This window comes from Hyposmocoma kahamanoa, unplaced genomic scaffold (assembly GCF_003589595.1).
Source record: "Hyposmocoma kahamanoa isolate Upper Pololo Valley unplaced genomic scaffold, ASM358959v1 78, whole genome shotgun sequence".
NCBI classification, from domain to species: domain Eukaryota; kingdom Metazoa; phylum Arthropoda; class Insecta; order Lepidoptera; family Cosmopterigidae; genus Hyposmocoma; species Hyposmocoma kahamanoa.
In genome coordinates this window covers 21,227,225-21,243,509 of record NW_020653945.1, presented here as the reverse complement: position 1 = coordinate 21,243,509, position 16,285 = coordinate 21,227,225, and the positions used below count along the sequence as shown (strand labels likewise).

General features: G+C 35.4%; 1 protein-coding gene across 1 annotated transcript in view; it reads left to right on the top strand.

The window, feature by feature from the left end:
- The window catches only part of LOC113232736 (gustatory receptor 5a for trehalose-like), a 36,249-nt gene extending 20,256 nt beyond the window's left edge, over positions 1 to 15,993 (top strand). Inside the window, exons 3-9 of the mRNA XM_026467513.1 lie at positions 6,991 to 7,125; positions 8,070 to 8,104; positions 9,003 to 9,168; positions 11,119 to 11,366; positions 13,305 to 13,453; positions 14,928 to 15,050; positions 15,835 to 15,993. Coding sequence (XP_026323298.1) covers positions 6,991 to 7,125; positions 8,070 to 8,104; positions 9,003 to 9,168; positions 11,119 to 11,366; positions 13,305 to 13,453; positions 14,928 to 15,050; positions 15,835 to 15,993 — 1,015 coding nt within the window. The remainder of the gene's footprint in view (positions 1 to 6,990; positions 7,126 to 8,069; positions 8,105 to 9,002; positions 9,169 to 11,118; positions 11,367 to 13,304; positions 13,454 to 14,927; positions 15,051 to 15,834) is intronic.
- The last annotated feature ends 292 nt before the right edge of the window (positions 15,994 to 16,285 follow it).

Here is a 16,285-nt window from a genome sequence, read left to right as displayed (position 1 = left end):
TCGTATCGAATAAATGCGCCCTAATACTCCGTTCAATGTAATGTAATAATCTTAAGCGATCATTATACGCCGAATCCGCCGACCCGGCGTGCTATGGGAAACTTAGGTCAGTTATGGACCAAAAATCTGTAACATTTTTGTCTTTTGAGATTACACCTTTCAATTTTTTATTATACATACTGGGAATTACGACGCTTTTAAACGCATATACATTTTATTTAACTACCCGTAATTGAGAGACAAAAGAGACAAAAAAATGTTCAAAATCATAAATCTCTCTGTGGTAAATAGTACCCAATATTTTTTTTTAATGGAAATGCTATGTTACGGTAATTCTTTATTCATAAAATACATTAAATGTAACTATACATTTTACTTAAAATTATATAAAATAAAAAAAATAAAAATACGATACAAGAATAAACGTAAAAACATGTTTGTTATTATTTCGGATATCTGTTTTAGATTCTAGCCTCTCTCTTCTGTCATGGCCTATTATTACTGTAATATCTTTTTCAGAATTAGTGACGAGTTGGTCCACTTTCAACAGACGTAGCGTCTCCTCGTCAAGTTCCTGACGATTTTTTACATAAGGTTTTCGGTTACTGGTTATAAATTGATCAGAAGTACAAAGTAACGTGTGATATACATCTTCATTTGTTGCAGATCTAGAGCACTTTATTGCGTGATGTAATCTAAATTTTTTGTAGTCTTTATTATGAAATTCTTGGGCGTCTTCTGAAAGTTGTCCGATAGGTAACACTGCAAAATGATTAATTATACCTTCTCCGTGAATTAATTGACAAATTGAGTTTGTAGAGTTTGAGAGAGTACTACATTTTCATAACACAAGTGCTTTAGTTACTTACTTTGGGATCAGAGCAACGTTTGTGATGTTGTCTAATATTTATTTATTTATTATTATTATTTAATTAAATAATTTTCATTATCGTTATGTTTCACTCTTATAGTAACTGTGAGTGTCAAGGGTTAAAATTTGTTCTAATCTACAGAAAAAAAAATACTACGAGATAAATTTTATGAATAGATAAATTTGTTCTGATGGTTACCCTACAGTCTGGGTAAATATTTTCTCTTGCGCCTTGTCGATCAGTATTCTTAAAAACACAAAACCTTGATTGTCACTTAAAGAAATATTTGCTTCTCAAACATTTTATGACCACCAAATTAAATTGCTCTTTGACAGGTTTCGATTCAGTAACAGAGTCATTTGTGAAAATTATAATTTGGTTTAAACATTGCAGTTCATTTATTTGTATACATGTATTTTAGAAGAGCACACTTTGATATACAGAGCCTAATTTGAGTTTCTGACGAAATGTAATCTGCGGCGGGCTTACAGAGTTACTAACACAACAACTAAAAATGACAAACCTTCAAACCCTATTGTCTGGAGAATACGAAGCGCTTTTACAATGCGAAGTATTTTTGTTCTGCCATATTACATTCCGTCTGTAAGCCAATACGCCGCTATACAATACAGGGTGCGTCTTATTTGTGTGAAAATCAAATAAACAAATTTTAAGAGATAGAACGCTCAAGTACTGTAATTTTCACTTGGATCATTATACACTTCCTATGACTTAATTTCATGTAATTCTCGTTTGTATTCACATTTTGTATAAAGCTCTTTTTATAAAACAATCATTTATATATTATTGTCAATTCAGATAATTTTTACGAGGTAACTGTAATGTGCGCGCCTCCATTGGTAGTTATATATGTATGTATATATGTCCGCGAGGAGGTATGGTGTGGAGGTGTGGACGGGGCGGTGTGGCCCGCTTCGTCGTGTGGAGAGGAGGAGGAGGACATAGCTCCTCTTAGGTGCTGGGGGGATTCCGGTGCGAAAAGTCGATCCCGGATCCTTCCCACTAGAGCACCCGACAAGGCCTCCGTGGGGGTTTTAGCCGGTAGAAGTCCGGCATAACCTCCCGCTGCCCCCGCGGCGGAAAGGGTATCCTAGGAGGATTTCCCCACGCAAAAAAAAGTCTGTATATATTATAGCATAGGACGTAGCTCAGGTAGCGTAGCGAGAAGTACTTTATAAATATAAACGATGATTATATCATAATTTTAACTTTATACGTGTATTCAATTTCAAAGCTGTGTCCAGAACTCCTAGATCTCTGTTTGACATCAACACTCTATTATTCTTACAATTCTAAATACAAAACCTAAGCTGCCTGTATTACATCCCTCTTCCTCACAACTGAAGGGGTGAACATCCCTAGCTAGTGCCTTACCTATGATAGGCAACATACATATGTGATCAGACTTTACTATAGGCTAGCCATACACTGCTCGGAAGCTATCACTTACTAACAAACAAAACCACCGAGAAGGCTGTGGCTTTAATCTGCCAAAAACCTATCTAAAAGGACAGACTATGACCACATCCTAATTAAACAATTTAAATATATTTATTAGCTATCCTAGCTATTTAGGTATCCCAACTATAAAACCCTAGTTCTTTATTCTAGCTTTCTACCTAACCTAAATCCTACCAGAATCTTTATATAATTCGAAACAAATAACAATCCTCATCGTGCACGCTGTTACGACGACATCACAGGCTTGAGCACCCATCGGGCGTCCATTGGGGAACATCAATATTGACTTCCCAGCTGCCTTAGTCCTCGTCCTGCAGCTATCTACGTTCCACCCAACTTTCTCACTTTCTTTGAACAAATTAAATCAACACGCAAATTACCCTATCAATAACATTTCCTAACACCAATATTTGCGTATGACGCAAAATACGTTTTGTAACATTGTAGAGCTGGCCCCTCCAAATACAATGCAATCACGTACCTCTTTTGCACGTCTGACCAATTATTTAATGCGCTGATCGCCTAAAACTGGTTTAGAAATTCATTTACACCATTGAACCCCGTAAACTTTTGCGCCGCAATACAATGCATATTCTTTCTTCCTCTTTTCACTTGCACAAGAAATAAAACTATTAAATAACTAATATAAATCAAAATTACGACCTTATATATGATTTCCTCTTCCTCCCTTTGGAGATTTTTCGTAAAATCATAAAAATTTTTCCACATTGGAATTTCCACGTAAGGCGATCGTACACCACTTGTAAGGCGACCTCCACCACTTATAGCATAGGACGTAGCTCAGGTAGCGTAGCGAGAGGTACTTTATAAATGTAAACTACGATTATATCATAATTTTAACTTCATACGAGTATTCAATTTCAAAGCTTTGTCCAGAACTCATAAATATCTGTTTGACATCAACTCTCTGTTATTCTTACAATTCTAAATACAAAACCTAAGCTGCCTGCTGTATGTATCTATTTGACCGTGTTGGATCATAGCGATCCTTTGACTTCTGGTTGGGTAGGCGCTGATGCGCTCGCAGATGACTAGTGTAGCCAATCTTCGTAGTAAACCCTCGTGCACATTAAGGACACATGAGTACATCGCCGACGTAATTAATGGCCGAGGGTGAGCGGTCCTTTATCTTGTTACGTTTAGCATCGAGTTCAGCTTTACGCTTGTATCGCGTCTCATTTGAGACTGGTGTAGGTCCCATGTCGTGGAAGCTTACAAACGTGCAACCTGTGCCCAGAAAAGGAAGCAGAGCTGATCCTATCAACTATCGACTTATCTCAGTCACTTCCATACTATGCAAGTCTATGGAACGAATGTTAATAACCGTATCCTGTCGTATCTTGAATACAGCGATTTCAACGAGGGCGATCTAATGAGGATCTTCTTGTGTATGCCTCTCACCTCGTTACATAGCGAGGCTATAGAAAGACATGGCGAAACCCTTGCAATGTCTTTAGATATTTCTTAAACCTTTGACAGGGTCTGGCACGCAAACCTTTTAAGCAAGTTTCCCTCTTACGGGCTTCCCACTGTCCTTTGCAATTGGATTTCGGATTTCTTGAGTGAACGTTCGATTCGAGTGGTCTTAGAAGGCTACTTTTCTGAACATCGGGCGATAGGAGGATGAGTTGCTCATGAGTTGTACTGTTCGTAACTCTCTTTCTGCTGCATACCTTGGATTCAATCGACAAGCGTGCCAAAGGGTTATAGGTGACTCGGAATTAGTAGAGGTGAAGCCGCAGAGCCTTAAACACAAGTTGCCTGCTTATCGGTATTTTACTGGATATGTCACGGAGAGTGTACGATGGAATTGCATAATGTGATTCCGCCTCCCCTTTCCATCATCGGGGGACTAGACGTGGCCTGGTATGCCACTCCTATGTTGTATGGATATTCCCAAGATTCACACGAAGCGTTTCGCCTCCACGTTTATATGGCGAGCGGCTAGAGAGTGGAATTCCCTACCTGCTGACTTATTCCCGGAACGCTATAACGTCAACCTTTTCAAGGCATGAGCGAATATGCATTATTTCCCCATCAGGTGACATGGAAGTCAAATGCGCACTTATTTAACCGATCACGCGATTCATGCGTCTCTGGAAGCATACTACTATGATTTTATACCGATTTATCGGATATCGAAGTTATAACAGGTAAAATAACTAACACTAATTGCTATTTCGGTAACAACTCTAGCAAACCATAAAGTTTTTAATGCCTGGGTCTGTCATTTAAAAAATAAACAACTTCAAAAATACGTCACGACAATCGTGTGTGTTATTGTTTGGGCTAGTGATGTCGGTGTTTATTTATTGAAAACATAACGTAAGTAGCGTTTTTTAAGTTTACCCTGAATATAAATGTTTATAAACTATATATACTTTAAGGAGTAATTTCATGGTAAACATTAGAACCACTCAAACGGAATATTATCATATTTACCCAAGTACACCAAAAATTTCATTAGTGCTTTTTAAGTGCAGGATTTGCGGTGTATTACTGCACTGCATTTTATTTCAGATGTTTTTGTTGTAGTACGGAGGGAATTTATTTAGCAATGCAGAATAATAATTTTTATTTATAAAAACTTGTATTTAAACTGAATCCTTTTCTAATTTGCGAAACCAAATAGCCGCCATTTTGCGGTTGGATGAGCGCATCGCGTGAGCGGCTAAAAAACGCTGCTTTTCAAATCGTGAACTTTGGGTTAGGTTAGGTTAGAATATGAAAAAGCAGCACGAGTCGAGCGAGCGAAGCAATCATGCCGCAGCAGCGGCTGGTAAGTGCCAGAAGTGAATTAAAATATATAAAACTAAACACGCACACACACTGCTGCGGGTGCCATGGACATACATGTGGCCTACCACAAATTGCACCGTTTGGTCACAAGAGAAATAAATGTAGGCCATACAAAAATTTATCTTGGCCTGGAAATCGAAGTCATGACCTCTGCGTGGCAGACCAGCATGGTAGTCGTTTGGCTACGGAGGCAGTTTGTTATCGATTCCGAACATGTTTTAGATCAAATTTATTTCAGTTTAATAATCTATTTTGTAACGTAAATTGAGGTTGATAACTTATAATTAAAATTTTAAAATGAGTGTTCGAGTTAATGATGAGAATGAATTTATAGAATGTAAGTTTATATTAAACGTTTGTTATACTAAGCGATGTTTTAAATTTTTATTGAATTGATATTCAATTATTTTTTGTGAAATTACTCCACTAGTTTGTTCTAATTATTAATACAAAGATTGAACACTCAGAAAAAATTCCATCTATCCGGCCGGATTCGAACCGACACGTCTTCTAGCTTACCGTGCCAGACGCTATACCAACTAAGCCACGGAACAAACCAGCGGACCTCACGAATTTTTGTATGTGCTTGCGTCGTGTCTTTTTATTTGGTTTTTCAATAAGATTTTTATTAGATTTCTCATAGATGGCGCTACGACTAAAATTTTTTCTAATAAAAAAAAATCAATAAAAAGTTAAAATACAGTAAATAGCGACATCTCTCGCCAGGACTGGTAGCTGTAAAGGTACTAACTGGGTGATAAATCTTTCATAGATTTCTCATAGATGGCGCTACGACTAAAAAGTCGTTGAAAAACCAAATACAAAGACACGACGCAAGCACATAGAAAACTTCGTGAGGTCCGCTGGTTCGTTCCGTGGCTTAGTTGGTATAGCGTATGGCACGGTAAGCTAGAAGACGTCGGTTCGAATCCGGCTGGATCGAAGGATTTTTTTCTGAGTGTTCGATCTTTGTATTAGCGAAGTTTGTTATACGAAGTTTTATATTAAATAATAAAATTATGTTAAGTGAGCATTAGGTTAAAAATATTTATATGATACACACAACCCCAAGAAATATTTGGTTAATACCTATGTCACAAGCGAATGTTTTCACATAGATCAAAGTTATTTTACTATGACCTGATTGAGTCACAAGAAACAAATTAAACAAATAATATCTTGTTTTTGGGCACACGTTTTCAAACTTATTTGACATGTTAGCGTACATATGTTTGGCATTTGTGAGGTTGTAAAGGACTTAAGTGGAAGTGGGTTTTTAGATCTACAATACATACATTACTATCCACTTGCTCTAGCAGTACATGAAAATATCGTGCTGATTGCATATCGGAGTAGATTCGCACTAATCTTAATTTACTAAGATTAAGGCTTATGTCGCGTTAGAATAGCATGATGGACTTGACTGCAAATCTTCCAGGCGATAGTGCCCACCAGTGATTATATGAATTTATAATGAACAAAAAAACTAAATTTAAAATATGGACGAAACCTAACAGTTTCAACAGAATGCCTATAAGCAAAAAGTTATATATGAATGAGGCCATAATTTAAAAAATCGAATTATACTAACGAATATAGCCAAAGGCGCTTTCATTTAAATTGTAGGTGATATTTTACGCAATTGCGTACTAGGCTATTTTACTTCATTAGTCACATTGACAACAAAATGGAAATAAATGGATGTGAAACGATATCTGTTGGGTAAAAAAAATTAAGTACTGTTTTTGAAGTCATCATCAGCTTACATGTATCCACTGTAAGACATAAGCCTTTGCCTGAGCACGACAACTCTCAGTCGGCCGCCCTCCTTCTGTGAAGCAGTGATGCTCCAGAAGGAAGCCACCGACCGTGATCGGGAGAGGGCCGATCCCGCTCAGTGGCGGCGTACCTTCGAGGTTGCGGATGATTGGACCGGTGGCTCCATTCGCCAGTAAGTTTGGCACCCGTGGTAGGGGGTTCGTGAGTAGGGGTGGGAGAGGATATAGCTCGTCCTAGATGCAGAGGGGGTCCGGTGCGCAAAGTCGATCCTGGATCCCTTAGAGCATCCGAGAAGGCCACCGTGAGGTTTTAGATGGTAGGAGTAATAACCATTTTAACCTCTCATCTGCAAAAAAGAGCTACACTACTTTAGAAGTTTGGCTCCATCGGTCATCAGCCCTCGTGCAGACATATCTGGCAGTGTTTGAAGTGATAACAATTATTACATTCAAATACTATTGTTTTACTGTTCATCATTTAACATACATGATGTATAATTAATGGAAAGATAGAGACAAAAGAATATTGATGGAATATTTGTGCAAACAATTAACAAACTTACTTATTAAGGTTTAGCGGTTGTAAACGCATTTCTCTATATAATGCAATCTTATTTGATATATTCTACTGTTTACGTTTTGTGGGAGGACGGTACTTTTTATCAGCCGATAAACATCTTTTACGAACTGATAGATGACGTATATTTTTTTACGTTTAACACCACATTTATAATACTAAAAGCAGACAAAAAAAATCAGGCTGGTCTGCATAAAATCTAAATAGTTACGGAAGATAAGCCTCAATGTTTTAACATAACTTTTTGACAATGATACAAAAGAAAAATCTTTATAAAAATAATATATCGCAAAATTCTCGGGCATATATAATGTAAAAATCTTAATCTTAGTAAATAAAAATAAATGAAATAAAATACCCATATTTATGCTTCTTCTAAACTCCTTGAATTAACAAAAACTTCTACAGCAATAGCTCCGTAGGCGGACTTTCAATAAAGTTGTGGATACTGTGAATTGCGTTTGAGTAAACTAGGTTAAATACACCTTAGTGTCAGCACAATGACTATGAGCGAACCATGAATTTGTTCTCAATTCACAGTTTTAAAAGAAACTTTGATATATTATTGCACAAAGGTAAGTTTCAGTATAGTGAGAAAATGAGTTTTAATTATGAACAATAAAGATCGAGTACTAAGAAAATTCCTTTGATTAGACAGGACTCGAGCCTGTGTCTGATTTGCCAATCTAGGGCAATCGTTCTACCAACGAGTTACAGAACGAGTCATCAGACCTCATGAATTTTTCTTTGCGTTTGTTATAAATCTTTGGATTTTAACTTCACTTTCATTTCACAGAAAAATAATGGATACCATGATCGTAAAACTTCATCAAATTCGTTAAAAAAATTGTTAATTCTTATATAAAGGAGTTTTATTTATTAGTTACCAATAACATGGATTTCCTTCGAGTTTTTCTTATTCTATTATGTTTTCAATAACAAAGGACGCTATAGATGTCGGTTATGGTTTTAGTCATTCTTATATTTTCTTAATCATGCGTAGTTAGTTTGTTGAAATGTTGGCGTTCTCACTGATAAAGATCATCGAGATGATCTTTCCGATCGATCAGAACATATTTTTGGTACCTTAGTAAACAAAACTTTTCGATTTGTCAATCTTATCTTTTGAAGATCTTTAGTTGACAGGACTACGTATTTGTTGGAATTGGAACTACCTAACATCATTTATAAATTAAATAATACTGACAGCCGACTTCGTTCTGGGCTACGTTTAAGTATATTCACAAGAGGAATATAACTTTATTTTTTAATATTGTTCTTAACTAATTAATAATTCCAGATATGGGTATAACACATTTTTTGTACCTACTTTGTAGTTATTGAATATGTCACATCTACCGTTTCTGTTATTTGGGAAAGTTTCCATTTATTTATCTTTTAGTCAGTCTAATTAGCCGCTGTCGTGAAGTATTATTTTTATGTTTTTGATTATATGTCTGAATTAATTTTCAGATTTATCGAGAAGACACCACAAGGAAATTGTTGAACCCGGAAACGAACAGCTGCAGAAAGTTGAATCAAGTTTTCAAAGTGCGATGAAACTACCAATCATAATTGCACAATGTTTTGGTTTGTTTCCTGTTATTGGATTCAGTGGGACTGATGCTTCGAAATTGAGGTGAGTTTAAGTTATTGAACACAGATTGCCTAAATGTTCTGGCATTATTACGGCTCACACTGTGACGATGCTGATCTACTTCATTGTCATCTCACTTTTTATCATACTGTTATCTGATTCCTGGCTACTTATTTCTCCAATTTTGAATTGTTCTCGAATTACTTTGCTTTCACTATTCTCACGTTTGTTCTATCCGTCGTCATTACCATGAACATTCATGAAACGCGAAGACGTGACCATGAATCATATCATCTTCATTATGTTAAACTTCACATCGTTTAATATTAAAATTATGTAGTTATACAGGCCCTTTTGGGGTGAGTATTGTATATTGTGTTAGTTAGTTTTATATGGAGTCTTTTACAATAATTGTACCTTTTCTTATATCCTTTTATTTGTTACATCCTTTTCTTTTCCTGTTTTAACATTTCCTATAATAAATCTTGTAGACCGAGACTTCTGCACTCTCATTTCACTAGGCCAGTCTATTGTATCATACTTCAGTTGACTGTGATATTTGATGTTTAAAAGTATGATCTAATTACTGGTTTATTTTGACATACTACTATGTTTTTTAATTAATTTTCTTTTATATTTGCAGTTTTACGTATTGTTCACGAAGATATTTGTTCAGCATGGTAACGATCTTTGGTCAAACCGTTTTACTTGTTTTCTCTGTTATAAAAATGTTTAATAGAAAAACTATTTTTTTAGAAAACTGTGAGTATTACGACATTTCATAATTTACCACACATGGAAGATGCAATGTTATTGCTGTTTTTTCTTAACAGAGGAGCCGGGGACTGTAGGGATTTATTAAACATATTATAGTACCTAATACTCTCTCTCTCATCGGTACTATACTATCGATAATTATTTATTACAAACGATGTTAGTATAGGCATTACACAGGTAATTATAAATAACGAAGTACAAACATACCTAGTTTTCGTATGCAAGCTTTCTCTAAACATTTCTAATCTCGGAGTCGGTAGTACATAAGACAAGAATGGTAACTCTATTCATACGCAGCAGCGCGGCTTGCTTGTGTGCACATCCGCCGCTCGCCGTGTACTGACACCGCCCGCACTCATTCGCATAATAATGACAGGCGCGTGAGACGACTATGCAATGCGAGTGCATCGCAAAATTATGCAAAAGTGTGCATCCGTACACGGCACGCGGCGGGCACGCACACTTACAAACCGCGCTGCTACACTTTTATGGAGTTACCATAGTTGTCTGTTATCAGTGATCGGGGGAGTTAATTTAGCTAAACTTAATAATACCGTGGACATTCCCTTCTAGAAAACCCGGGACTTCGGACTGATTATATTTGAATATGCATTATTATTTATCGAATTTTGAATACATTGGCGACATATTATTATTTTCCTATTCATGTGTTTGCTACAAATTGTTGTCTCAAAAAATTGTATCGTAATGTTTATAAAGGTATTTGTTTATAAATATTTATAATATTAAATATACATATTACGTATGTACATACGTATTGGAATTCTTTAGCTAGTTAAAAAATAAACATGAGACAACCTATATTTGAGAATGTTTTTAGGAAAACACAGCAAATCAAAAAAACGAGCTCAAAAATTCGTGAAATTACATTTGTTTGCCAAGTTTTATTGAAATCAGTTACCGGAAAGTGCGTGAAATCGGATTCATCCCCTAGTTTGCCACCCTTAGAGAGAGAGATTTTCTTCAAATTTAAATGGAACCAATACTGACGTACCCTCCTTCCAACAAAAATTAATAAACTTTTTTTTGAAGTAGGTTAAAAAATAAATTTTGTACGCATTGATGACGAAATGGGTATGTCCATACTAAGAATATGTTCACATGTAAATTATTACCCTCAATTCCGACCACTGCTTATTTATACTACGGTGAGAGTTTTATATTTTGTTTTGTACCATAGTGGACGTTTTTCAGTACACCCACACATGCGAAAGCTGCTTGCACTCTATCACGTTTAAGTAACGAGTATTATTATGTTTCAGCCGTAACAGTATTTTACTTCATGACGACTGTAATAGGACTGTTGTTTTTACGAATGGCAACAAAATGGCTAAAACTTTGCAAGCATATAGCTAAGACGGAAGCCGCGGATCCTCTTAGAGACAAAAATCTGCCAAGAAAGTGTCAAATAGCTTGTATTCTTGTTCTTAGTTTGGCAGCTGGTACGTATATATTTTGGTGGCGAGACTTGATACGAGTTAGTTCTGACTCGTATCGACAAAGGCTTTGACTACTAATTCTAAAACCTCTAAACGTATATTTTAAAAGAAACAACTTTTGTTAATTTCTTTATTGGTAGCAGCAAAAAAAAAAAAAGTTGTGAAAGAGTTCGTTCTGGGGAGCACCGCCACCTTGCCTACTTCTGCCGTCAAGAAATAATGCACATTACCACTTTCCGGTTTTGAAGGGTAAAGGTGCTGGTAATATTACAGGCACACGGGACTTGTCCACTTATTTCACAGGGTGACGAGCGCAGAGGAGGTGCCCCTCAGATCTTTGCGATTTAAATCTCTGAGTGGCACTGTAACTGTCATGGACAGGCGTGTCCGTTACCACCAGATGCAAGACTTGTTCGTTCCGTTATTTGATATTATCATAAACAAATATGATTTTTTAAATTTCACGTTCAATTTTATGCACTGCCCCTATAAACCTGAAAATTTGTTTTGAAGATTCCAATTAGGTGCACGAAAGGTGCCTCCAGTTTGTTTGACGCTTTCTGGGCACATATACTTAATAGTTAGTTACTACATAACATAAGCATCACTCTCATATAAAATTGTAAACACCTACGCTAATAGTCTACCAAAACTGAGTAATGACAGCAGGCGATCACTGCGAGAATAAAGGAACCGAAACACGCGCTCAAAGAGTCGAAAATAACGTCGTCCGCCATATGCAGTCGTGCGGAGCCGAATGCTCATAAATGAAAACTTGTATGAGCACTTGTGCCGACGTCGGTACGCTCAGCGGTAGGCAGTTAACGCGTAACCTTGAGCGAGTGACGGAACCGTGTCCTAGGCAACAATCAGCGAATACTTAACGCCGATTGGCAGATGCTTTCACCTAGATGGCAAGCATTATAGTATATGCCACCGAAACGATAAGAAGAAGATTCTAATTATATGCAACGTTCGATAATTATATTACACGAAATCCCCTATGAAATTGCCCTTAATTAAATAAATAAGATTCTTCATTTGTAACAAAATGTGAATGGTACTATTTACTAGTTCCTGTATATAAAATTTAGATGTAGATATAAAATTTTACTGAAAGAAGACTTCGTTTTGATTTTAAAACAATTCGAACAGCATTCAAAGATTTTTAAACAATCGCTTGTCTGAATTGGGAACTGAACCCACTAAATGTAAAAAAAACCTGCAGTTTTACTATACTGATCTAAAGCCTCAATCATAGGGATTGTTTTCTTCTAAATAACACAGCATCTTAAACAAAAGGAAGACCACGAAATTTAATATTTAGTTTAAATAAATTGGTACATAAATTGCAACATAAAATCAATTCAAGTTATCAAATGCTCAAAATGTGTCCCATTCTGTAGTATACAAATTCTCACTCTTTTGATATTTTCACAACCCGTTGATTTATTTATCTTTTCATGGTGAATGTTTCAAATAATACAGCTAAATTAAGTTTGTAACTCCTGCACATTGTCGTACACCGTTTCCTGTAAACTAAATCCTTGACAGATTCATTTTCCTGAACAAAATTTCAAATTAAATGTTAGATTTCATGGTATTCCTTTTATTTACGATGTTATGTTACATAGAAGAAAACAATCCTTGTGATTGTGGCTTTTGATAAGTTTAGTAATATTACAGGTTTTTTTTTAATGTAAAAAAAAACCTGTAAGTGGTTTCGACATCCCGGTTCAGACAGGCAATTATTTAAAAATCTATGAATGCAGTTCGAATTGGTTTTAAAATCAAAATGAAGTCTTCTTTTAGTAAGATTTTCTATCTATGGTATTTAAGGTACTTTCCCTCCATGTGGCATATCCGTGGGATAACTTGTATATTAACACCATTGACTCTATTTTGTAGAAATAAATACTTTCTCTTATGCCTAATTTGCAGTTGAACATATCCTATCAGATGTTTCGGGAGTAGCTTTTGCAATGGACTATCAGCCAAATTCACCTATTTATGAAGTTTACATGAGGCAGTGTTACTCCTTTGTCTGGACATACATTCCTTATAACCCTATAATTGGGTTTCTGTTAAAGGTAACAGAAATTTACACTATTTTATAACTAACAATATAGTTTTACTGTATATTCATAGATAGAAGAACGCTAAAAATAGGTTGAATTATTATAACAACGTTCATATGAAACGTAGGACACATATACCATAACGTTTAATCAAAATCAAAAGCGTTTAAAATAATTCTTTTTTAAAATTAAATGTTCTGGTGGTAAAAAGGCCGCATTGGCAGAATCATAACATGATTAATTGACAATTCATATCATGAAATTTCAAACAAAACAAAAAACACAATTAATCTATTTGGAGACCTATATGGAGATCTCCATAGAACACTGTCAAATAGATGAATTGTATTCTTTGGTTTGTTTTTGTTTTCTATTCTATGGGGACCTCCATAGAACACTATCAAATTGATGAATTGGGTTTTTTGTTTTGTTTGAAAATTTATAGTATGAATTGTCAATTAATCATAATATATGATTCTGCCAATACGGCCGTTTTAGCCCTGCTGATGTGTCCCTAGTGGTTCAAATGGACATTGTTAACATAATTATTTTTTTTTAGAATTCCTTTAGATATGTATAAGTCCAAATAAGAACGATGTCACATGGACCGTGCACTGCCTGTGCCACACGAGCAATGCCCAACATAAACGCGGAAGAAAAAAAAAACAACGGTATCGGTTTAAGCCTCCATTACTATCAGAACCGCTGTCGCCAAAACTCATATATTCATAAATTGAAACACTATGAAATCTTGATAATGATTGGTCGTAGTTTCAAATTTTAAAAGAAATACTTAAATTCTGGACTGATTAAATAATTTAAACTCTACCCAGTAGGCATATCATTGAAAGTGCAATACCATCAATACCTTTTTTGCAAGTTACGATGTTTTGATTTTATATTGATATTTCAATCAATGTGTTGCCATCTAGCAGTTAATAGCTGAACGATGGATGACAAATTCGAGATATTGCTACTTAGTTCTCCAAAAAAAAAACGACCATATTATAGCGGTATAACGTTTATTGTCGTTTCTTGTAACAAAAAAAAAAATACGGGAAACAGAAAATTTAAAATTTGGTAAAATGATTTAATTAAAAATGATTATAGGAAACACCACCATAAATGATATTACAGATGAGATTATCATTTTTGCACTCTAAAGCATCGAAATAAGGCATTTTCTGCGATTTTCGAGGCTTTACGCGAGAGAATTGACACGACCATATCGTACAACGTACGTACGCGAAAAGTGCGGACTGAGTTCAAGTTTGCGGAACTTCGCGAACTGTTGGCTCACGTGCCGCGCAAACAAAGCACTTCTGCAGTATTTATTATTCTATGACGTAACCCCTCCCCGCTTTGTCGTGTAGCATCATTCTAATCAGTTCCAAAATTAATCACAACATAACCTAAAAGACTTGGATATATTCTTTCATATTTCTTGCAAACCATGTTTTTTTAAATATTTCTTATCTATATTCAGATTATAAGCATTCAATGCACCTTCAACTGGAATTTTGCTGATGCTTTTGTAATGTGCATCAGTTTTTACTTGACAGCCAGGCTCCAACAAATTAATGACAGAATCATTGCTGTGCAAGGAAAGGTAGGCCAAAAAATCTTTTTTTAGCAGTTTAATGCCCATTTCGTTCAATATGTTTTTTTTTAAATATATTTATCACTATTGCAGCTTTTTGTTAAATACTTAATTGTTAATTAATTGTATTAAATACGTAGGTACTTTTTTTCACTTCAGTTTATTTCAAGAACTTTTTCATAACAGCTACCAACCGAAGAACAATATTTATAAATTGTACAGCCATAATTACAAGTCTATTGTCGACAAAATTACTCTATTTCATCGACAACATATTAAAATTAAGTTTATTGAATGTTAGGATGTTTCACCACATTGATATTCAATATTTTTTTTGTAAAATTACTACACTAGTTTGTTACCATTTATTAATACAAAGATCGAACATTTAGAAAAAATCTTTCGATCTGTCTGGATTCGTACCATGAATTGAAACTGTGCTAGATGCCATACCAGCTAAGCTTAGGTGGCTAGAGGCTTACTCCCGTTATTCGTCCAATACCCGTCCGTAACAATTACAGTCAAATAAGTAATACTTGACGCATGATGCGAATGAAGCTTCATACTTTACATTATCTTTTGATTTGGTCGAGCTTTCGGACTGATGTCGGACGGGAAACGGCAATAGAACTCTTAGCACGGTTTACTAGGAGACGTTAGTTCGAATCCAGCCGGATTGAAGGATTATTTTTAAGTGTTCGATCTTTGTTGTTATAATTATAACAATGTTAAAGTTACAACATTAACCATCCGTCTTTGTTTTTGTATAATTTTTTACCTTCCCACATTTCAGTACGCACCTTCATCGTTTTATCGAACTGTGCGTGAGGATTACAGTAGGATCATTTGTCTAATACGGAAGATTGACGAAGACGTCAACGGTGTCATTTTCGTATCTTACGCTGTGAACCTCTTCATTATCTGTATGCAACTTTTGCACACTCTTGAGTAAGTATAAAATTGAAATTAGTCAATTTTTAAAAGCATACAAAATTAGTACGTTTAACGTTGAAATTCACAGCGAAAATTTCGTTATGGAACTGCTAGAGACAAAAATCTGACAAGAAACTGTAAAGCAGTCTGTGTTCTTGTTCTTGGTTTGGCAGCTGGTACATATACATTTTGATGACGAAATTTGATTTTAGGTATTGCTCTTCTCATCTGTGGTCAATTAATCCGACCTCTAACCTCTTAACCTATTATAAAGCAAATATGTCATTTAGCATTACTGGCGTTAATAGCAG